The sequence below is a fragment of the Echeneis naucrates genome, chromosome 15 (assembly GCF_900963305.1).
Source record: "Echeneis naucrates chromosome 15, fEcheNa1.1, whole genome shotgun sequence".
Taxonomy (NCBI): domain Eukaryota; kingdom Metazoa; phylum Chordata; class Actinopteri; order Carangiformes; family Echeneidae; genus Echeneis; species Echeneis naucrates.
Genome location: NC_042525.1, coordinates 22,618,190 through 22,642,477, shown reverse-complemented (window position 1 = coordinate 22,642,477; position 24,288 = coordinate 22,618,190). Strand labels below are relative to the sequence as shown.

At 42.8% G+C, this 24,288-nt stretch overlaps 1 protein-coding gene across 1 annotated transcript in view; it reads left to right on the top strand.

The window, feature by feature from the left end:
• cul9 (cullin 9) overlaps positions 1-23,986 on the top strand; it is a 33,852-nt gene extending 9,866 nt beyond the window's left edge. Inside the window, exons 4-44 of the mRNA XM_029520677.1 lie at positions 543-1,157; positions 1,269-1,410; positions 1,496-1,686; positions 2,017-2,203; positions 2,284-2,574; positions 3,135-3,333; positions 3,446-3,647; positions 3,741-3,931; positions 4,012-4,208; positions 4,542-4,690; positions 4,804-4,892; positions 4,992-5,097; positions 5,181-5,408; positions 5,556-5,646; positions 5,779-5,950; positions 6,672-6,777; positions 7,016-7,111; positions 7,190-7,365; positions 7,636-7,769; positions 8,102-8,287; positions 9,914-10,044; positions 10,161-10,343; positions 10,804-10,961; positions 11,096-11,294; positions 11,483-11,654; positions 12,202-12,347; positions 16,006-16,132; positions 16,213-16,418; positions 16,710-16,966; positions 18,639-18,756; positions 18,851-19,099; positions 19,186-19,326; positions 19,519-19,683; positions 20,081-20,244; positions 20,411-20,504; positions 20,718-20,792; positions 20,956-21,066; positions 21,164-21,281; positions 21,363-21,496; positions 21,959-22,050; positions 22,227-23,986. Of these exons, the coding sequence (XP_029376537.1) occupies positions 543-1,157; positions 1,269-1,410; positions 1,496-1,686; positions 2,017-2,203; positions 2,284-2,574; positions 3,135-3,333; positions 3,446-3,647; positions 3,741-3,931; positions 4,012-4,208; positions 4,542-4,690; positions 4,804-4,892; positions 4,992-5,097; positions 5,181-5,408; positions 5,556-5,646; positions 5,779-5,950; positions 6,672-6,777; positions 7,016-7,111; positions 7,190-7,365; positions 7,636-7,769; positions 8,102-8,287; positions 9,914-10,044; positions 10,161-10,343; positions 10,804-10,961; positions 11,096-11,294; positions 11,483-11,654; positions 12,202-12,347; positions 16,006-16,132; positions 16,213-16,418; positions 16,710-16,966; positions 18,639-18,756; positions 18,851-19,099; positions 19,186-19,326; positions 19,519-19,683; positions 20,081-20,244; positions 20,411-20,504; positions 20,718-20,792; positions 20,956-21,066; positions 21,164-21,281; positions 21,363-21,496; positions 21,959-22,050; positions 22,227-22,449 (7,011 nt within the window). The 3' untranslated portion in view covers positions 22,450-23,986. The remainder of the gene's footprint in view (positions 1-542; positions 1,158-1,268; positions 1,411-1,495; positions 1,687-2,016; positions 2,204-2,283; positions 2,575-3,134; positions 3,334-3,445; positions 3,648-3,740; positions 3,932-4,011; positions 4,209-4,541; positions 4,691-4,803; positions 4,893-4,991; positions 5,098-5,180; positions 5,409-5,555; positions 5,647-5,778; positions 5,951-6,671; positions 6,778-7,015; positions 7,112-7,189; positions 7,366-7,635; positions 7,770-8,101; positions 8,288-9,913; positions 10,045-10,160; positions 10,344-10,803; positions 10,962-11,095; positions 11,295-11,482; positions 11,655-12,201; positions 12,348-16,005; positions 16,133-16,212; positions 16,419-16,709; positions 16,967-18,638; positions 18,757-18,850; positions 19,100-19,185; positions 19,327-19,518; positions 19,684-20,080; positions 20,245-20,410; positions 20,505-20,717; positions 20,793-20,955; positions 21,067-21,163; positions 21,282-21,362; positions 21,497-21,958; positions 22,051-22,226) is intronic.
• The last annotated feature ends 302 nt before the right edge of the window (positions 23,987-24,288 follow it).

The following is a 24,288-nucleotide window of genomic DNA, read 5'->3' as shown; positions in this document are numbered from 1 at the left end:
ACTATGAATGTTCTAGTTTATAGTCATGAGTTGAGTGATCTCCATTGTTAAAAATAATATTTGAGATTAACTTGTACACAGCTGTGAGCTCAAAAATCAGATATTTGACTTATGTTGAAGTGACACTCTGTCTACACAAATGAGAATGATCAGATTGAGAAATATATAATTAAAAATAAATAAATAAGTAAAATAAAGTAGAAATATTTAATAAAATAAGTAGTGCAGCATGCACAAAAATACAGATAAGGGTTAGATTAATACATTAATGAATTTAGATCTGGACTCTGTAACCTCCTGAACTAAAACAGCTAATGTCTAGGGTTAGGGTTGATCACCATAATTCAAAGGTGGAGGATGGTGAGGTCGTTAAAGATGAGGCTCAGTTTAACACTTTTAAACTCTGCAGCTCTCCAGGTTAGACTTGGTGTGATGATGCTTGAGCAGTGAAGCAAACACGTATGCCTCATGGAAAAAGGGGAGAAAGTTGGTTTGTGTCAAGCAAAGAATCTGACAGAAACAGTGAAATTCTCTGTGTTCAGATTCCTGGTAAGCTGCTCTTCTCCTTGGTGAAGCGTTACCTGTGTGTTACATCTCTGATGGACAAACTCAACACAGCAGGAGTGGACTCCAGCTCTGAAAGACAGGACTCCAGCCCCTCCCCCTGCTCCACTTCCTCCTCCAACACCACCCACCAGACAGAGCACCTGCGGGTGCAGCGTGAGTTTGACTTCACCATGGCCATGGCCAACCTGATCTCAGAGCTGGTTCGAGTGATGGGCTGGGACCGGAACCGGCAGCCCCCTGATGGCTCCTTCCACCACCCTGGAGGAGTTGGGGTTTGTGTGGATGAACAGGCAGAGGAGGGGTCCCGCCCCATCCTTAGGTCCATCTTTCAGCCTCGATTCTGTGCTTCCCCCATGGTTCTCCCAGTCAGTGCTGCTGTCTCAGCACCTGTTGTCACACCACCAAAGAAAAAATCAAGCAATGGTTTCAAAACGCGCTCAGACTTTGCCAGCCGCTCAGCTTATGTGGAGTATGTACAGGACAACCTGAAGAGTGGCATGTTGGTCCGCATGCTGGAAGACTACGAGGAGGTGAGCGCTGGTGACGAAGGAGAGTTTCGCTACAGCAATGATGGCTCGCCGCCTGTTCAGGTGAGGAGTCAAATCCAAACTGAAGACAAATCCATGTTTAACTTCTTACAAAGAGTTCTGATTAGAGCTTGGCCAGTACTGTAATGCATCATGTGTCTGTGTGGTGTTCAGGTTTACTGGAACTCCCTGTCCAGGACTTACTGGGTCCATTGGCACATGGTTGAGATCTTGGGCAGCAGCAGCTGCAGTCAGGCAGAGAAAGAGACGCAGGAGAAAGCTTCATCTCTCACAGAGACACTTAAACTCACAGCTGGTAAGGCCTGACCACTGAAGATTCACCTGTCTGCGCACCAGTCTCAAAGTTTCTTCCTCCACTAGTTGCTTTTCTCCTCTCCCAGTGAGCCAGACATTCTTCTCCAAGCCTCCTGGTGGTCTCTACTCTCTGCCATACTTGTCAGAGGGTCTGCAGACAGACCCAGTGAGTCTGAGCAGAGCTGAGTGGTGGGAGATCCTCTTCTTCATCAAGAAGCTGGAGCCAAAGCAGCAACAGGAGGTGAACAGCATCCTGCTACAGAGCCTTGATGACCAGGTAACATTCAAATGCCAGGAGAGAAACTGAGACTCTTAAGCGCTTATTGTGCAAGATATCTATCATGACCTTCAGCCTTTATTTTTCTTCACTTTACCGATGCCAGACATAATTTCTGTTTTTTGTGTCATACCCCCATAGAAACGGCTGATTAGAGAGCTAGAGTCCTTGTTATAAGGCAGAGTGACCAGATCTATTTATTTTCTCACCTGGTTAGAGAACCAGTTTTTTGTTTCATCATGTCTCATGAATTAGTTAGGTTTGGTTAGTAAAGCAATCAAAGCTGTTTACTGAGGTCCATGTTAACACACTGGTTCCATACATGTCCAGGAAGGTGAGCTGGACGATTCCTTGCTGATCAGCCTCTCTGTTCCTGGAGACGTGGCCAAAAAGCTGCTGCACTACCTGAAGCAGAAGTTGCCGTCGTCATGCCTGAGCGATCTGCTCTGCTCCCACACCTTCTCCAAACACTACCTGAGGAGAGGAGGAGGATGTCTGGATGATGCAGAGCTGCTGGGTGAGGATAAAATCACAACAAAATACCAAATTTCTTTGTTCAAGAAACAACCTTGCTGAGTCTAGCTATTTGCTTTCCAGCTGAAAGCTCTTTAGGCTCATCAGGTTTAGCAGGAGGAGGAACAGCAGCGGCAGCAGCAGCAGCAGCAGCAGTAGCAGTGGCGGCAGCAGCAGCAGCAGGAGGTGGAGGCGCACATAACTCCTTGTCTGCATCAGGCACTTCTGCCTCCTCTTCAGCAATGGCCTCTGGCTCCAAGAAAGCAAAGAAGGAGATTTCTTCAGATTCAGGCATCAGCAGCTCAGAGACAGAGAGCGAGCTGCCAACTGAGGATGACAGCAAATACCCTGCCGACCTGGAGGATAAGATGAAAGGTGGGCCATCTGCTGTGGGACAGAGGTTTGGTTTCTCAGTATCCCTGCTGGTTCAGCTTATATGACTGGCACTGTTCACACCTGTTTGAAGCTATTATTGACCTTCATCTTTGCTGATCTCATCACAAGTGGACAGCTCTCAGTTCAGCTGTAAATGCATTGAGGACACATTTGCGATCCAGTCATTCAGACCACATTCAGAGGTGGTCCGGGTGACATTTTAACACTTTCTTTTTGCAGCATGAGACTGCAGTTGCCTCCTGGGCTGCATCGTAGGCCATCTCCTCAACTAAAGTCCTCTGCACAGTCTGAAACACATCTTCATCTTGAATTGAATTATTGAAATATTTTACTGAGCTTGATTTTACCATAGAGCTGTATTCACTCAAACCTTTCCACCGCTCTCTTTCTCTCTCTCTCACTCACATACACACACTACAAGCATCTTGATAGCAAACCTATCTGATGGTCTAAAAATAACATTTGTATATAAAGTGGAAGTAAGATTTTATTTTAGTGCAGATAAAGTAATAAACTCACATGTCCTGTGCGCCCTGCAGTGTTCAACAATCCACGAGTCCAGGGGAAAAAGACAGTGCTGGAAAAGTTGGGGGAGGTTTCGGACATCCTGAAGAAGGGTGGGTCGGGTACAGACCATGCCCAGCAGTTGGCAGGTGTCCTCTTCATCACAAGGCTGTTGGAAGAGAAGGGGGCCCAAGAGAAAAACTCAATGAGGAGTGATTCTGCCCAGACCATAAGGTGCGAAACCAGCACAGAGAAAGACCTTGTCAAAGGAGGGTCACAGGAAATTAACAGCCAGACAGTGTCTGTTAATGTGTAAGGAAGGACCTGACATTGTTTCCTCTGACAGGGACAAGGTGCTGAAGCTGCTGGTGGAGCTGCTTGGGTCATCGTCTAAAGATGTTGTGATTGGCACGCTGCGACTCACCCACCTCCTTATGTTAAAATATGAGTGGAGGGTCTCCTTTGCCACAGAGGGCGGAGTAAAAGCCATTCTGTCTTGCATGCAGGAGTTCTCCTCCATCACTCATGTTCAGCAGCTAGCACTTGCGGTAAAGACACTTCCCACATGCTCTGAGTTCCATTCTCCCATGTCAGATGTGTCAACAGCCTCAGTCATTAGCTGCTGTGTTTCCTCATGTCAGACTCTGAAGGTGATCACTGGGGCCAGTAAACACGACCTCCGTAGTGTTGGTAGCAGTCTTCCTCTCTCGGAGTCCGGCACTCAGATGATGTTGGAGATTTTTGCCAGCATTGGGTCTGCCACACCTGAAGGCTCTAGAGGCCTACTGGGAGCCATCCCTGCTGCCATTGACCTCATGCTTAAGACTAAAGGGTAACTTGCGGCTCCTGGTTCAGTTTTTTCTGTCTTTGATGTCCTGCTTCATGTGCTCAAATTATTGATCCTCTGTACAGCTGCATGCTTTCAGTGCGCAACGGCCTGCTGGTCATCATCATGCTCATCTCCAACCACAAGAGTTTGGCGGAGCAACTGGTGGCCTGTGATGTCACCAGCATTCTCAAAAATTGTATGAGTTTGTCTCGAGCTGAGACTATGCTTGCCATCATCGCCCTCAACCACATCTCAATGGTGCACAAGCTGGAGAGCAAAGGTATTACTGACTCTGTCTGTATGTATAAGCTTAGTGTGTAAAGCACCCAGAGGTTTTAGTCACAGGACTATAGTTGTTGTCACTCCCCTGCAGAAAGGCAGGCTGTGATGCTTGTAGAATGAATTGAAAGGCAGTGTGAGCCTGAACTCAGGTCAGGATAATGTGCAACAGATGGATATTCACACACCAGAGAATAACAGTTGGGTGGGGGGAGACTTGACTCGAAATGAAATAACATTTACATTTAGACTCTTTTCCACTTTCACAAATTAGTCTACTCACACACTGATGTTCTGCTCTATCTCTTGTTTACTGTGTTGTTTTTCTGTTTAGAGTGTTGTGAGCAGATAGACTATAAGGACAAAGAGTTGCAAATGCTGGTTGTAAGTCTGAAGGAGCTGACAGCCACTAAAGAAGTGATCCAAACTCTAGAGCAGCTGCTGTGTGATGACACCTCACAGCTGGAGGAGGAACGCATCCAAGTATATGAACACACACACACAGACTTGGATCAGAACAAATAAACAAGTTTGGGAATCCCCTGTTATTGAGCAGTCTACCCATGTGTGGTCAGTCATTATCTCTGTTTGTTCAGGTGACTCACAGTCGTGATACCTATCAAGATCTGATCCGTCTAATGGAGCAGCACCGATCTGACCGGGCTGTACAACTCTCCATTCTCAGGTACAAACTAAGCACAGCCAGATCTCTGTGAGATGTTGTTACCATGATTGAGCTCCTCTGATGTATGTTTTTTTTTTTTTTTTTTTTTAATGTTTGCAGAATCCTGAACAATTTTCTGGACAACTATCAAGAGGACGTGTTGCCTTGGCATGAGAGCATCGAACCTTGCCTGTCTTCCATGACAGCCTTCATCAATGACAGAGAGGTCAGCACACATAGACCTGATTGTGACAACAACGAATCATCCATCCTTTGGATTAGGTTAACTTCCTGTGATTGGTCCTATAGGTGGTTCAGCTGTTTATCCGCTTCCTTTATCGGCTTGCATCTCTAAACAAAGACTATGCTGTGGTGATGTGTCGTTTGGGGACTAAAGAAGCACTAGTGAAAGCCCTGGACAAACACAGTACCAATCTCCTGCTGGTCACTGAGCTCCGAGACCTCATCACCGACTGCGAAAAGTATGCCAACCTCTACAAGAAGATGACCACCAGTGTCCTGGCAGGGTGTATTCAGGTAAACTGACTCAACACAGGTGATAAACCTCTCTGGAGTTCAGTGTGATGTGCAGTAGGTCTGAGGAGGGATGAGAGGAACAAATAGAGCCAGATTTATGGAAAGCAGATGTTGACAGCGTTCTGGCTTCTTTCTGTTTCCTGTCAGATGGTGTTGGGTCAAATTGAGGAACATCGCCGCAGCCATCAACCAATTAACATCCCATTCTTTGACGTGTTCCTCAGGAATCTTTGTCAAGGTTTGTTTACCTTGTTGTTTTGTTCACAGGATCTGAACTTATATTTCTAAATTTGTAAATATATTAAGTAGATATGCAAAAGAATAATATACACTTTTTACTTAATGCTACTCTGGTGTAATGGGTGTTTAGGTTCCAGTGTGGAGCTGAAGGAGGACAAGTGCTGGGAGAAGGTGGAGGTTTCATCCAATCACCATCGAGCAAACAAGCTGATCGACAAGAATCCCAAGACATACTGGGAGTCCAATGGCTGTACTGGCTCTCACTTCATCAACATTTACATGCACAAAGGAGTAGTCATCAGGTACAGCTCGGCATTAATCCTTCAGATACCGATACCTGGCTCAATCCCTGTATCATTACCTTTATCATTAACGTTACTGTTCCTTGAATAAATACTCTTACAGATATGGGTAAACTGCCTGTCCAAAAAACTACCTGGATTTAACTAAGCAAATATGCATGAGTATCCCTTTGCAATTACTGCATGGATGATTATGTTTTAGGTGGTAACACATTATTTAACCTTAACTGATGCAGTGAGTAGATTTTCGTTTCTTAAACAACCATGTTGGATAACACCTCCTGTAGTCGCGGAAAAGATGTTCGTTCATTTTAGATAGGCCAAATTATTGGCATGCATCAAGTAAAGAAAACATCAAAGAAGATTGCTTAAACTACTAAAACTGGATTAAGAACTGTCCAATGCATTATTAAAAACTGGAGGGCTAGTGGGCAACCATTATCTTGGAGGGAGAAATGTGGTTGGAAAAAATCTTGAATGATCCATCATCAATACAAGATCTTGGTGAAAAATTGATGCAACTCAGGACGGAAATAAATGTTGCGACATTTCAGAAGCTTATCAAAGCGATGCCACAGTGAATGCATGTCGTAATCACAGCTAAAGGCGGTCCAATGAAATATTAATAATTTTCTTTTCGTATGGGCAGTGTATTAAAAACTGACATTGACACCACTAATAATGACCTTTGACCCCTCTGTCTTTGTGTGCGTTTGTGAAGACAACTGGCTGTCCTGGTGGCCAGTGAGGACTCGAGCTACATGCCAGCCCGGATCCTGGTCCTGGGAGGAGACGACCCAACCAATATCAACACTGAGCTTAACACAGTGAGTCTGGTCCTCACAGAAGTTCAGGTCTCAGGTCCTGATGGAAACAATTACATCAGTTGACCCATGTTTCGGAAGAGCAGGCCTCTTTTTCCGTCATAATCACATTTGGCTTCTCGAAAGACTTCACTCAAAGAGAAGAATATTCTCTGAGGTTAATGTTCATACATTCTCTGCTGTTATCAGGAAGCATGTGTCTCATGAATATCACTGCTGGTGTGGTTCTGTGTCCATGCAGGTGAATGTGACTCCCTCAGCCAGTCGGGTGGTCCTGCTTGAGAACATGACCAGATTTTGGTCCATCATCCAGATCAGGATCAAGAGATGTCAGCAGGTCAGACTTAAAGTCTAGCACTGGTTCTGTTTGATAGTTCTCCTCCTCGTGTCATCTAACCCCCTATCTCTGTTTTAGGGTGGTATTGATACACGTGTTCATGGTTTTGAGGTTCTGGGTCCAAAGCCAACCTTCTGGCCGGTCTTTAAGGAGCAGCTCTGCTGCCGGACCTACCTGTTCTATAGCACCAAAGCCCACACCTGGTGTCAGGAGGTGATGGAGGACAAGACACAGCTGCTGCAGCTCTTTAACAAGTAAACATATGGCATTAATGCTTTGAATATTACTCTAGCTCTAAGTACAAATACAGTGCAGTGCAGTGAAAATACTGTTTATACTTCAGGTACTACAGTTTCATAATGACTTATTGATACAACTGTTGCTGTAGTGTTGCCCCCAGATTACAGCATTATTTAAAAGGAGCAATCTCATGGTGTCAGATCTTTACAGGTTGGACAGTAAATTTTTGTATTGTTTGTAAAATTTGTGTGTGTGTGTGTGTGTGTGTGTGTGTGCGCGCGCAGACTGAACAGTGCTCTGAGACACGAGCAGATGTTTGCGGATCGTTTCCTGCCAGATGCTGAAGCAGCTGAAGCTCTGGGCAGAACCTGCTGGGAGGCTCTGATCACCCCCATCGTCCACAGCATAACACTTTCAGGTACATTAATGCACACACACACTTAAACCTTTAAACAAGTCTGACACTTTCAGGCCTCTTTGTTTTTATATTGTTGCCATGTTGGGAATATCTATTAATTGTATCCAACTGTTAACCCCCATGCGGGCTCAAGCTTTTCTGGAGAATCACAATTTTATAATCAAATGTTGAATCAGACTTTACTGTAGCAGTTATATTGTCAGACCCGGGATTAGAGGTGATTTGCTTATTTCCTGTTGTTTTTCTTGTATTGTGTTTTCACGTGTCATCATTTTAACTTTTTTTCATATTTCATTGTATTAAGTGTTTACACTCCCTCTGTGTTTACCCAGAATCCTCTGTGTTCAGCCCTCTGTCCTGGCTACTCAGTGAGTACCTGGACAATGCGGAGTCAGCCCGCCGCTGTAAAAGTCGGGCAGCCATCTTTAACTCCAGAGTTAGACGACTCACACATCTGCTGGTCCACGTTGACACTAGTCGACTAGATAGCGAGGAACTGAAGCCGCCCGTGAAATCAAGTGAGTGGCTGCAACTCAAACCTCCACTACCCTTTTTATGTGGCTTTATAAAAGAAATAAAGAAAAAGTAAATTGAAAAATCTAACCACCATTTGTGATGTGGAAACATGGTTGACTGTTACCAAGGAGAAAAATTCTGTATAAGCAGTCTGGATAAATGCTCTCATTTTCACACAGATTCCACTCTCATGTCTTTACAGATAATTAAACATGTCAGTTATGCTGCTAATTACTTACTACTGGTCTAAAGAGCCATTTTGGAGTTTTTTGTTGTTGTTTTTGTGTTTTTATTTTCAGAGCATTTAACACAAGACATGACATTGCCAGCATTTTTGTAGATCCAGAGAAATAATAGTAGCACAGTCTTTCTTTTTCTTTCTTTCTTTTCCTTTTTCCTCTCTCTTTGTTTTTGTTTTTTTTTTTTTAAGTTGATGCATTAACATTAACAGCCCTAATTTAAAGTGAATCTAAACCTGCTCTGGTTTGTTCATTTTAGACTAAATAAGGGCCAATACTGAAAACATGCCTATAAATCACATGCTTCCCTCATGCAGAATTTCAGTCACTGAGGTTTTAGCATCTGTACACTTGTAAAGCACAAAGAGTTGAACATTTTCTCATGGATAATTTCTTTATTCTAAACTTATGTATAGGTCCCATCTGCTCACCCAAAGGGTCACATAATTGTTGCGTTTTAATTCCTCTATGTCTAAACGGTTTATTTTATTTCCAGAAGGTCTCAACAGGAGCAAAGAGCTGAAGAGTAAGTAAGCATTGTGTTCAGAGGCCTGCTGGCCTACCCCCCCCACCCCCCCACCCCCAAACCCGCCTTGTTTTTTTTTTTTGTTTGTTTGTTTGTTTGGTTTTTTTTTTTTTTTTTTTTTTGTCGTCAAATGTCCAGCTGGGGACAGGAAGTTGTCATGTCACCACCTGCTGTTTGACCTCTGAACTGTCAAACTGGAGTTTCTTAGATAATCTGCTGAAAGAAGAATGAATTTCTCTCAAAAAGTTTGACTCCAAGTCTTATAAAACATACAATCAGTTTATACACCTGTACATTGTAGGTTTTATCTCATGCACACAGCATTTATTTGCTCTGAGTCTCTGAGTCTTGCCAATTGTCTTCTAAGTCATCCCTGAAAAAAATGGCAGATTTCAAGTAAGCACTTGGGAGAAACCAAATCCCACCAGGACCCAAGGTTGGATGTTGGGTCCTGGTGGGCACTTGGGTTCGGCAGAGGGAGGAGACTGCTTTGTTGTGACATCACAGTGTTCCAGAAGTACTGAGAGCTGGTTTTATGGCTCAATTCAGAATCACATGACTTTTTCCCCTCCTTGTCTGAACGGACTGAAACATCTACCTCCAAAGTTGAATCATCGGGACATTTATGCTCCATCCTTTTATTTCAGTTTGTACTGCTCTTATTTTCACTGCAGACTTCCTTTTCCCGTTGTAGCCACAACACTGATGTGATTTCTTTTCAGATGGAAAGGAAGAGCAGAGCAGAGGCACGGCTTTATCTTTACATTCATGGCTGCTGTTTTCATTTATTTTCATTTTTCTACTTTGAGACATCAGTGTTAATCATCAATCAGAAATATCAAGCTTTAAAATTTCATTTTCAGACGGGAAAGAAGGTAAAAACAAAGACACCACCTCTGCCTCCTCTTCCACGTCCACCGCAAAACCCAAAGTGAAGAGCAGCAGCAGTATTGCAGGCATTGCCCTCTGTTGGCAGGGGGTTGTGCAGCGCCAGGTAAGCTCATTATTGGACTATCTCTGGGTGTTTTTTTTTTTTAACCCATCCCTTGGAGGTTGAATCCAAATGTTCTCAGTAAGGACATTCTCAAGCTATGAAGCATTTCCATTCAGGTGAAGAAATTCTTGGAATCCAGCTGCAGCCTGCCAGACTTTGTGGAGCGTTACCGGACACTGTACTTGCGGCTGAAGAATGCAATGGAGGAGCTGTTTGGACAGCAGACTGCATTTGTCCTCGCCCTTCGCCATGGCTTTTCTGCTGCTTTGTTGCAGCTCTCCATCCTCAGAGCTATGCACGTAAGTACGTTTTTTTCATGAAGAAATGTAGAGTCTCTGATAAATGTACTTTAGTTGCAAATAGGCTGTAATCTATCAGATAAACAACTAACATGACTGGCTAAACCCACACCTCCATCCCCACAATTTGTGGCTGCATTCACCTTCCCAACACAGTGGTTTCACTAGTCTTGATTCAGTTTTAAACCAAACATGCATTAACCACATCAGTCTTGTTTGACCCTTCTTCTTCAAAACCATCAAACTCTGGTTTAATCATTTTAACTTAGTTTAAGGTTATTAAAATGCTTAGTAATTTATGGTGATTAAAGATGATGAATTGTGGATCAGTCAGTCCAGATATAAAAATACTGTCAATACAACAAATTGCTGCCTGCTGTTTTATTTATAACTCAGAGGATGTTCAATGTGAACTGAGTGGGCAGTTGATGCATGCAGTGACAGGTTTTTTCTTGTACAGGTGAGTGAGCGTTTTGCGCAGTACATCGATCAGATGATCCAGGTCAGTGGTGCGGCTGCTGGCAGTGTGGAGACCCTGGAGCGGCTTCAGCAGTTTCTGGAGCCGATGCTATTCTTGTCAGGCTTGGAACTTGCGAACACCTTTGAGCACTTTTACAGGTCTGAGCTTCAGGAGACCAACACAACTGCAGTCAGAAAAAAATTATCAGCATTCTGTAAATGTGAGAGCACATTAAATAATATCAAACAAACCCCTGGATGATGTTTTTCTGTCACGTTATCGCTCCCCTCAGGTACTACCTGGGTGATCGGCTGCTGGCTCAGGGAAACATATGGTTGGAGAGTGCTGTAATTGATCATATCGGCAGCTGCTTCCCCAGTCGCTTCCCTCAACAGATGTTGAAGAACCTTGGCGAGTCAGCTGAGCTGCAACAGGAGTTTCACCTGTATAGACTGCAGCAGCTTGACCGCTGTCTACAGGAGCATGACCAGGTCAGCAAACACCCACAACATCTTCTCAAATTTACTTTCAACCGGGTAGAAACCAGCCTGTGAATTTGAGCTATCAGAAGGGGTGTTGAGCAAGTTGAGTTCCTTGGCTTGTATCCATCTCCTGAAGACACAAGATTTGTCTTTAAGATCTGTTTTTGATGCAGCTTGTTTGTTTCTTGTTGCTGTAGATGATGGAGGAAGAGTGGATGGAGTCAGAGGAGGAGGCAGATGTCCAGGTTCTGGTTCTGTCTCCACGTTGCTGGGCTGTCTCCTCACTCTGCTTCCTTGACGAACCAGCTAAACATTTTCCTGCTGAACTCTGGTCCTATCTGAACCAGTTTACCCAGTTCTACTCTCACAGTCAGTACCACTTCAAACACAATCCATATATATATATATATATATATATATATATATTTTTTTTTTTTTTTTTTAATCCAGGAGTTAGGTTTCGATTGACATTGTTAATAGTAGTTCCTATTTAAATGTTTAAGCCAGGCCTAATTTGTCAGGATGAAATTCACAGTTTAATCTAATTTTTCTGTTTTATTTCCACTATACGGCAGCATAGTGGTTAGTGCTGTGTCCCCACAATAAGAAAGTTGGGGCTTTGGTTCCTGGGCCTGGGGCCTTTCTGCGGAGTTTGCATGTTCTCCCCTTTCTTGCATGGGTTTCCTCCCACTGTCCAAAGACATGTTTTGGTTGATTGGTGACTTTAAATTGGCCGTACGTCTGAGTGTGAGTGGTTGTTCATCTCTGTATGTTGGCCCTGTGATCATGATTTAGGCAATGTTTCCTGTTTTGTTTTGGGGTGGTTTTACTCAGATTTTGGCAGACACTAAGATATGAACTGCCAGGACGTGCTTGTGTAATATGCCATGATACCTGTATGTTATGTTTCTGTAAGGTCAGTCCATGTACGGTCTGAGTCACTCAAAGCCTCGGCGGCTGCAGTGGACATGGCTTGGTCACGCTGAGCTACAGTTTGGCTGTTGGACGCTGCATGTCTCCACGCTGCAGATGTTCATCTTGCTGCAGTTCAATAACGAGGAGGTAACACACACACACACTTTTGACGGACAGTAAAATTTATTTCCAACAGAATGAAAATAAATATTAATAAATGGAAAATAAATTGCACTATTTATCTGAAGATAAAGAGGTGTAAAACAGAGAACAAAAGAACCTTGTGAGTGTGAACTTCACTCTAAATAGGTGTTGGGTTTGAAAAGGTTGCGTTTGGTTGGTCAGCTATAATTAGTGACTTGGGCTCAGCCCAGAGTCACAAGTGTTATCCTGCGCGTTTATTCTTCTTATTAAAGTTATTATTCCTCTTCTGTAAAAATTTTGATTGCAAACTTGTCGGACCAAAGCCCATCATCTGGGGCCTGTTTGTGATCGGTGTGCTATTGTTTTTCTGGGTACAATACGATATACGGCGAAAACGTGGCCAAAAAACTCCATTATTTTCTAATGTTTCTAATCATTTAACCTTTAAAACAGAGGAAAATGTCTTCTCTTTCAAGTCGTGTTTTCTACTTTCAGATATCCTTTATACTTTTCGATCAGCGATTGTTCAAGTGTGATGCTCGTCTCACCTCATTTCTGCTGAAAATTTCAGTTTCCCGTGTGTGTGTATTGCACGAAATGTTGGTGGCTTAGAGTGGAGGAATCTTCAAGTTAGAGTGTGTCGGTTGGCGATGATTATAGAAAAAAAAACGGGCACATAGTTTGAAGTACACAAGTCATTTTCTCCAAAGTAGTAGAGATTCTTGTGCTCTGTTGAAAAATGTCTTTACTTTAACTGTCGGACAAACCAAATTTGAACTGTGCCCCTCTAAAGAACATGCTCACCCATCCTCTCTCCTATTACTCCCCATCTATTTTTCACTGTCGGGAAGGAGAGGAGTTCACATTTTCATACGTTTTTAAATTGCTCCCGTGTCCACATTTTACATCCTAGAAACACTAAAATACACACATAGCTTCAGACACTTGTTGTGGTCACAAATTGCCCCAGAGTGAGAGGCTCGCCGACAGAAATGAATCTGTTTTCTAATGGGCTTTCTGAGAAGTATGATGCAATCCAAGCTCAGACACACAGCTGCAGTCAGTGATGTCATCAGACTGCTGATCAGCTGTTTCTACTGACATTTGTGTTAGACTGCAGGACACACACACACACACACACACACACAGACTGATATACAGACACACACAGAGACTGATTTACAGATACACACACGCACACAGATATACAGACACACGCGCACAGACTGATACACAGACACACACACACAGACACTGATATACAGACAGACGCTAACACAGAAAGATGAATAAACAGACACGCATAAAGAGACACACACACAACAGATGGACAGCACCTCTCAGTTTTTACAGTAGTGCCTCAGGTGTGTGAAATAGATGTCTGAAATAAAGTCGTGTGTCTAAAGACATACGTCTGTCTGTGTTTATTCTCATTCACACAGGTCATCGTAATAGCTGGCCAACAATTGAATCAAAAGAAACTGAAGTCAGGATGTATACAGACACATGCACACAGACGAAAATACAGACACACTCACACACATACAGACAGACGAGCACACAAAAACACAGCCGAACACATACAAAGCACACAAATATACTGACACAGACCTATACATAAGCACATGCATGCAAACACATATACAGACATACACGCACACACAAACATATACAGACGTACACAATCGCATAGACAAATATTGTGCACTCACGAAGACACACAGACATATGCAGACACGCACCCAAACACACACACACAGACAGTGGAACACACAAACACACAAAAGACACAAATATACCGAAAGACAGCCCTATACAGCCCTATTCATAAGAACACACATACATAAAAAAGCACATGTACAGACACACACAAACCCAAACAGATACACACACAAACACACAAAAAACCAGAGACACAAACACACAGCTGACGAATACTATGACTGACCATCAGTTGGAATGATTTCTTCTCCAACTCTGACAAATCAATGTACTCATCCCTGACTCCTCTGATACAAGAGCTGTTGATCAACTGTTAATGACATTTGTGTTAGACTGCAAAACACACACAGAGACTGATATACAGACACACTTACACACATACACTGACGGATACACAAACACACTGACACACACACAGAGACAAATATACACACTCACACAGACACGCACATTTACACACAGAAACGCATATAAAAGAGACAAACAGAAACAACGCTGACACACACAAACACTGACACACACACAAAACAGATAGACAGCATTTGTCAGTTTTTGCAATGGTGTATCAGGGTTTATGTGTAAAATAAATAGTTGTGTGTCTAAAGACGTCTGTCTGTGTATATTCTCATTCACGCAGGTCACATTAATATCCAGCCAACAATTGAATCGAAAACAACTGAACTCAGGACTTAGGTTTGGTCAAAGACGTTGTTCCTCTTATCCAAAGGGCTTCATCAATTCCTAACATCACGGTCTGACTGGTCAAGTTGACATCCCCGTTCCGGCAGCAGCCCCCCGAGTCACTCTTGAAATTTCTGCCAAGGAATTTTCTAGTTCCAAATTATCAGAGATAACTATGAAAAATTATTAAATTCAATTAATAAGGTGGGGCACCACCCGGAGTCCAGGACCAATAACAACAAATAGTATTTATTAACTTCCATAATAATGAACAAAGCCAACAACTGTTTCAATTAATAAATAATATATGACCAACTAACGCTAAACAAAACACATAAAATAGCAGCGGCTTCCAATGGAGGCTACGTCACACATAAACAACCAGCGAAGCTGTCACAAGGTTCCAGTTAACAATGGCAGACAGCGCCGACGGGTGGTTGGAGGCGTTTCTGCACACGAAGGGATAAGGCATTATCTGACGATCGGATGTGGGATGGAATGGGTGTGTAGGTGTGTGTCAGTAAGATGGAGAGAGGAAATCGAGAAGGGAGGCCGACTCACTGTCCAGCGGGTACTCTGACTACACAGAGCGAACGGACAGACGGTGGTCTGTAGACCGACAAAGAAACGTACTTTTCACTCACGGTGGCGCACACACAAACAGTTTAGCATGGTGAACACAAAATAAACTTAAGTAAAATACTTATTCCCTGGTTTTGATACATCTATTCAAAGGTAAGCAATGCCACATTCATAATGTAAATGGTTGTCTAGTTTAAACAAAAAAACTATCACATTGTATCATATCCCATCAAACTAAATTGTTCATACGCCTATGTTGGGCCTCCATCACAAGGTCAGACAAAGAAAGGCCTTCATGTAAACCCGAGGCCTGACCATGAATGTTTTAGATCTCAACTTTTTGCATGTTGAACTATCCAAAGCCCAGACTTAACGGAGTGTTGTGAATAAAGTCAGACATTTTGTCTTTCTCTCACAAACGCAGCACTACCTGACGTTGCTATGACAAGTCTCACAACAGTTTGAGTTTCAGTTGAGAGAGAGAAAGAGAGAGGCCTTCAGACACTGAGCAGGAGGATTCGACAACACAGCAACAACATTAAACTATTTCATAACTTTGTAATTGGGCCCTCAGTTGGTTTATGTCGTCGGACTCATCAAGGGGTACATGTACTGATGCACTCACATCTTTTAAATCATAACCCATTTTCTGATTGAAATCTCTGTTTCTTTGCAGGAGGTCAGTGTGGAGGCTCTGCTGCAGGTGACTGGTCTGTCTGCTGCCGTCCTGCTGCATGCACTTATGCCACTCATTAGTGAGGGAGCACCACTGGTCTGCAGTCAGCCAGATGATCCCCGCCATGGTCAGATAAGCGTGCACACACTTCATTGTTGAGCCTCCTCAGACTGACTGACTGACACTGTCTGACCTGTCTCCTTTCAGGTGTATTGACAATTGACCAACAGGTGGCGCTGCGCAGCATGGATGGGATCCCAGTGTCAGTCCAGCTGCTCCCCAGACAGACCTACCTGAATGTAGATGAAGATGCTGCCGGCACACTGGAAAGGAAGAGGAACTACATTTACTGTTTGATTGTCCACATCATGAAACAGGAGAAAGAGATGCACATCGACAACCTTGTCTTCAAGGTCAGTGGTCACAGAGAGCGGCTAAAGGAGCATAGACACAGAGAATCTCTTTAAAAATTCAAAATATGAACAGTATCAAATAATGACTAATATGATAATAATGAATAATAATAATAAGTGGCAGTAGAACCTCATTCACAAACTTTGTAGCAGGGTTTTGAATTAACCCTGCTGCCCCCAAGGCATTAAGGAAACTGTAGTTATGACATTTTGTATGCTTTGTATGTTCCACTATTCATGAATGACCTGGGTATCTAATCTCTCTGCTTTGGTCTCAACTGTCTCCTCCAGGTCCTGGACTCGTGTCAAAAACAGGAAGCATCTCGACCTCCAGGTGCTGGTCGTTTCAGCTGCAGCACCAGTGACGTGCTGTCCTGCATCATGCATGTTATTAACAAAGGTTGCATCCGCCGCAATGAGGAAAACTTGCACATTGTGGAGTTCCTACCCGAGGATCCATCCACACCACAGAAAGGCCAGGCCCAGTTTTCCTTCAGCCGCTCTGAGATCACCAAGGATGCCACAGCTGACAGCCGGGCTGACATAAGGTGTGACCTCTGACCTTTGCCTTCGCACACGCTGAAATTCTGGCTGTCGGGTTATTTAACTTTGTTTAGTGTTTCAGCCATAAGAAGAAGAAGAAACAACACCAGTTTCTAGTTCCTTCATTTGTTCAGAGCAGCAGTCTTCATTCTCCTCATCCCCATGATTACCCTTCTGCTTTAAAGCCTTCTTAATGTGTTCCCAGGCGTTTTCACGGGTCATACCACTCGTTGTCATCATCCTTAAATTCTAAACTCACAGTTTCTAATTTTTACCTTCCTTTTGGTTAATCGGTTTTTGTTTTTGATCACTTCCTATGATGTTTCCTGGAAACCCCTCCTAATTTCCTGCTGAACAATGGGGAAAGTAGGAGTTAAACATAATAATAATTGAAACAAATATTTTTTTAAATAGTCAGTGTGAAATAACATTTATCTAAATGCCACGGGAATCATTTGGAAGTTACTAAAATAGGTAATTACCAAACATCACAAATATGCCTTCATATTTGGTACTGCACTTAGTGTTTATTCCATCTGTTTAATCTGGACCTCTCAGGTCTGATTCTCTTTTCTTCTCATTACATTAAAGCAAAATCCATCTTCACATTAATGAATCTAATCAAACTGTGATTCCTCCAACATTAAAATGTAAATGTTTAATTTTCTACTAAAAGACAATAAAGAAATTTAAAATTTGAGCTCTGCTTGCTGCTTTTTCACTTCCTTCTAATAATTAGGATGGTCATTATTTTATAAAATTGATTGTAAAGATCATGCATCAGTTTAAATAATATGTACTTACTTAAATATAAATGGATTTTGATGAAACTAATATGGTGAACATTTTCTATTATATCACTCCACATACTAAAAAAAATAACAAATTTGTGTGTTAACATGAAATGTTAACAAGTTTACCGCTATCAGAAGTTACTGATAAATGGTTTGGTCCAAGCTGTATGAACATGTGAAAGAGCTTAGTCTCAATGACGTTTTCCTGCGAGGTTTACTGTCATTTTCAATTCCACTCAAAATTATATAAATTTTTATCCTTCAAGAACTTGAAAAAAAAACACAGAGTTAAAAATGGCAAGTTTGTTTAGTCCATAGATGAGCAGTGCTAGGTCAATGGGCTCGTGCATGCATCCTTTGATCCTACTCTATATGGTGCTGATGCCGTTGTGCTCATTCTGATAATTTTAGGGATGAAGTTAGTGGCGGGAAGCCAGTGATAAATATCCCCCCCCCCCCCCCAGAAAGCTGCTGTATGGTGGTGGAATAAAACTTAACTTATTCATTTTTATCAATGTAAACTTCATTAAGGGGGCAGAAATTATGGATCATATTTAACGTCTTCACTCTGAGGATCCATTTTCATTCCTACATTTTACATAAACAATTTTGAATGGCTTTGAAATTAGAATTGTAATGCCTCACGTTTTACCACAGTTTTGTATTTTAATGTAGGTGGCTATAGGTACCATAGAGCCCACCTCACCTGTGAAGTCTTATTTTATTTTGAATGTTAATTTATAAAAAGTGAATCCTTTCAAACTATAACTAGCTGTTGCTGCTGCTGTTGGTTCTTTTGAACCCTCATGTCTTCCATCTCTAGTCTCTTCTCACAACTGTGTTTGGTCATTTGTTGGTTTACATTTGTGTGTGTGTGTTTCAGTCTGGTACCAGCACCACGCAGGTTTGAGGATGGGGTTCTGGATGCAGTTCTGTTCTCCATGGGCCGGACAATGACGCAGGAGGAAGTTCGTCAGCTTATGCAGAGGACAGTCCAGCAGGTGTGTTTGAGTCTGGTGTCTGACAGAGGTTGACTTCATTGCTTGGTCTTGATGAAGTATACAAGAAGTGATCTTGTTTCTGCTGTCTCTTCAGGTTTCAGGTACTTTGAGCCTGGACCTGGATCGGTCTGAGCACCTGTTGGTTCACTGTAAATGGAATGTGGACCTGCTTGTACAGCGCTACACTGACGACCCTGATGCACTCATAATGGCTGCTGGGCTTAAGTGCCGAAACCCTCAGCCCCCACCAAGCCCTGCCTCCACCTGCCCTGTCTGCCTGGGTCCCCGCAGCCCTGCCATAGAGCTGGTCCCCTCCCTGAGCTGCATGCACTACTGCTGCAGGGTGCGACAGGCACACAGTTAGAAATACAACCTTGTGTCAGTGTGCTGTGGTGTGTGTGAAACCATAGTTTTGTGTGTGTGTTGCAGTCGTGCTGGCAGGAATACTTGACAGCGAGGATTGAGCAGAACCTGGTGATGAACTGTAACTGTCCAATCACAGACTGCCAGGCTCAGCCCACCTCACAGTTCTTCCTCAACATCCTCACTGACAAGGATACAATTGCCAAGGTAACACACCACCAGTTAACCTGATGGCATGACCTCAAAAGTGCACAGAAGTGGGGAAAATTTTCACCTGCCAGTGTTTTTTTGTTGACATTCCCAGTTCTATTTTTGGCTAATTTGTGTGTAGGTTTTATTCCTACAGTTTGCTGGTGTGAACCAGAAATTGAACTAACCATTGCTCCTCCTCTTCCACAGTATGAGAATGCCTTGCTCAGAGGTTATGTGGAGTGCTGCTCCAACCTGACGTGGTGCACCAACCCTCAGGGCTGTGATCAGATCCTCTGTAAGGAAAACATGGGAAGCATGGGAACCTGCTCCAAGTGCTGCTGGTCCTCGTGCTTCAGCTGCAACTTCCCTGAGGTCAGAGTCTGAAACATACACAACCCTGAAACTCTGCGGGGACATTGCTGAATTTGCACAGAAAGAATTAAAAGGGTATTTCACTCCTCAGTAAAAGGAGGATAATATAAAGTTTCGCTCAGTGTTAACTACCTCACTGTGATTAATGTAAAGCTGTTGCAGCAGCGTCCCTTTGGGATAAATGAGAAACTCTTACTGACCAATGACCACCTGACCTGCTCACTTTAGTGCTGTCAAAGTAATGATATAAAATTGCATTGCTGTTGAGGTTTCCTCAAGTTTGGGAGATGCTGGGAGAAAAATTCAAAATGTGGTTGGAGCCTTTCTGTCTGCAGTTTCAGTAGCGGGCCTTCTCTAACTGGAGGTTGTGTATGTGTTGGTGACACCTCCCTTGCAGGCCCACTACCCTGCCAGCTGCAGCCACATGTCTCAGTGGATGGATGATGGAGGCTATTATGAAGGGATGAGCATGGAGGCTCAGAGCAAACACCTCGCTAAGCTGATTTCCAAACGCTGCCCGAGCTGCCAGGCTCAGATTGAGAAGAATGAAGGCTGTCTGCAGTACATACACGCACACGCGCACACACACACACACACACACACACACACACACACACACACACACACATACATACATACATACATACATACATACATACATACATACATACATACATACATAGTAAACAGTAAAGATGATGATAATTTTTTGTTTCTCTCTCCTCAGTATGACCTGTGCCAAGTGTAACCATGGTTTCTGCTGGCGGTGTCTGAAACCGTGGAAACCCACACACAAAGATTACTACAACTGCTCTGCCATGGTTTGTCTGAAATCTGATCATCAGTCAACTAATCAGAGACCAACAACAGCAGTCTCACACTCAACAGAAAGATAATTTCAACTATTGAAATTGAAAAAAAAAAACCCCATTATATTTCTGTTGAGCATTTTTACCACATCACCAATTGCAGTCATTATTATCTAGTGTTATTTTGGTGTTTTCTCATTTATGTTATGGTGGTTGTTTGTGCAGGTGAGTAAAGCAGCTCGCCAGGAGAAAAAGTTCCAGGATTATAATGAGAGATGCACTTTCCACCATCAGGCCAAGGTACGGGCCTGTTGCCCTGCAGACCACAGTTGATGTTCATTGATTTCATCTTTTATAATCTATGAATCTCACTCAGTTGTGTTTAGTTTGTTTTGATAAACATAGACAGTTTGTTCAATAACGGTTGATAGCTGTACTACCTTGTTTATTTTGTTCCTTTCAGGACTTCGCAATCAACCTGGAGAACAAAGTGTCATCCATTAACGAAGCTCTGCAAATGAAATCACTGACCTTTGTCATTGATGCCTGTAAAGTACTTGCTCAGGCTCGAAAGGTAAAATCATTATCACCTTCAACATCATGTGAGGCTTTGCTCCTCCTGAGGGCCCCGCTTTAAATATGTTAAATGTGAGCTGCTCTCTTGTTGGCAGGTGTTGGCCTACTCTTGTGTCTACAGTTACTACAACCAGGAGACAGAAAAGATGGATGTGATGGAACAACAGACGGAGGCTCTGGATCTTCATACCAATGCCCTGCAGATCCTTCTGGGTGAGACACTGCACAGGGTTTTCACCATTAGAAAATGATTAATCAGATTTAAGCGATCTGACTGGTGTCATCTGTCCTCAGAGGAGACCCTGCTGCAGTGTACTGATCTGGCCTCTTGCGTCCGTCTGCTCAAACCAGAACACCTAAACACTGGACTTGAGCTGATCCGACGGATCCAGGAGCGCCTACTGGCCATCCTGCAGCACTCCACCCAGGTAACAACTCACCCAGTCTGACTGAAACCCCTTTAGTACAAACTACTGACTCACTCATTTTATACTGCTCGTCTGTCTTTGGGTCATGGGCTATGATGGAGCCAATTCCAGGTAAGGGCAGGTGGAGTACACCTTGCACAGGTTGCTAGTCCATTGCAGGGCCAATACACAAAGACAGATGAATAAACAATCCCACCCAGTTAAAGTCACTAATCAACCTGGACATGCGTGTCTTTTGACTGTGGGAGGAAATGAATATCCAGAGGAAACACTTGCAAACAGGGGGAGAACATGCAAAGAAAGGCTCCAGGCCTTTGCAACAGTGCTAACCACTATGCTGCCACGCTGCCACGCTACTAATTTTGTGTATAGATTAAAACAAAGGTTTGAATCAAGTCCTTGCACTATACTCTAATGGGGATTGGATCATAGTGACAGTTTCCTGTTTTCTAACTCATCCAGGACTTCAGGGTGGGTTATCAGTCCAAGGGTAGCCAGGAACCAGAATCCACTCAGGCATCCAACCTGTCCAACCACACCAACACCAACAAAGTGTGAGTACAACTTCGAACGGCAGCAGGAGACTCCAGCTACTTTAACACTGTTATGTGGGTGTGTTTTTGAATGTGTATTATATAAAAATATAGCTGAAAAGGCAAATAAAGCATTAAACTGTGGTTGAAATGCAGCAGCACCACATTCATTCAGCTTTTTCTTATTTGCTCCTCAGGTCAAAGTCAGACCGAGCATCAGACTCTGGAGACTCTGACAACAACAACTACACAGGGGAAGAGGGTGGCGATGAGGCAGAGGAAGAAGATGATGAGTATGATGAAGAGTATGTTCCTGAGTGGCACGAGGATTATGATGAGGACGACATTGACGAGGATGACTTCTTCTCTGAGGATGATGAATCTGAGAACCTGGAGAGGGACTTCAGCCCCTTCGATTGAGCTGGACAGGGAAACAAGAACCTCCTGAGTCGCAGGAAGACAGTGAGGACAAGCAGGGAGCCCCACCTCGACCCCATTCTCTCATCACCATCCAATGCCACCTGAAAACAACAGGAAAAATGGTAGACCACCAGAGAGGCATCCTCCTTCTCCAGAAACCCTTACCCCAAACATGTCTGCATTTGCTTTTCTGTTTATTGTATTTTACCCTCTGTTTTCATGAAGTGAGTGTATGGATGAGGACAATGGTCAGATGACAATGGGTTCCCAGTTTGATCTTTAAATTCTGAGAAAGTATAACACATTGAGAGCAATTGAAATTCTGAAAATAAACATTTGAAATGTTACATCATGGCAAAATTATTTAAACCACCATTTGTCTAATCGCAGTCTGACACCAGTTTAAACTAGTCAAAAGGCAACCAGTGTGAGACCAGAAACAAGGGAAACATTTAATACCAATTTAACAAAGTAGACCAGGCTAGTCTTAAAGAAATTCTGAAATCAGGTGAAATGGGTTTAATTATGTTTAAAATGAATTAAACTCAGCATGATACTAGTCCATACCTATCTTATAACAAAACAAATGCTTGTTTTAGGATGTCAATTTCAATCTCAGAAATTTTTCTTTTCTGAAAAATCAGATTGGGTTTTGTTTGGTTAGGATTTTCTGTCTGATCTAGATGTAATGATCCTGATTTCATCTCAGATTTATTTATTTCTTTACTTTTATTTTAAGCTTTTATCGTGACCTGTCATCTCTTCCGTACAGAACCAACTTGACTCTGTTCTGGTACTGGATCAAAGTGGTTTTTGACTCTCCAGAGGAGGCCTGCTAGTCCTGCTGCTGTTTTTTGGAATTTTTCCTTAGATGAAGAGGGCGGGGGAGGGATTATTAATCTGCACTCAGAGACTGTTACTCCAGCTCTCATACATCTTTTGTACCATTTAGCGTTCTGAGACCCTTCTTTCATCACGTTATGCCTTGATTTATTTTTATGGAGGTTGCCTTTATTTGAAAATAAAGAAAAAACGAGAGAATTAAAATGCAACACTTCTCTGTTCAGCTTTAGATTTACTGATAGTAACAGTAACAGATTTTTTTACGTGTTTAAAGAGGTGGAGGTTTCTATGCATCTGAAGAAACTAGTGCTGTGTTGAACAACAACACTAACAAGTTTAATCCTGTGCAGAGTGTATGGGGAGTTGTATGTTCTGACATCAGCCTCTGAAGTATCACTGCAATAACTGATCAATTATCGGCTCACTGTTGTGTCATTTGCTAAGCAAAGACTCACCTGCTCTGTTTTCTGTTGTCAATGAGGACGTTGCTGAGATGAGGTGGTGTGGGGGGGGGGGTGGGTGTTGTTGAGAACTTGGCGCTCTGCAGGAATAGCAGGATATCTGATATTCCAACTCCCCGTTTTGCTGTAATTTTGAGAGATCCTATATTCATATTGTTCTTCTTTGTTTTCTTTGTTGGAGCCAATTGACTTCAGTCAGCAAACTAAATAAAAGCATTTTCGGCTATGCTGCAGACAGACTCTGATTTCATTTTAAAATCTTGACTACTCCTTCCTTCTCCTTTTAAACTGTAAATACGGGTGAATGCTTTGTTGTTTCAGATGGACAGTATGAGGGCTCATCAAGGTTGATTGTTTTTATGAAGATAACGACTTGAATTTATTTTTCCATGTTTAGAGTTGGTAAATTAGAAATAAAGGAATTTACTCATGATACAACACATTGACCCAAAGGTTATTTAAAGGACCCCCAACATATTATCTTAAATTAAGGTAAAGGTCAAAGTTATTAAATATTTAACATAAGACATAAGAC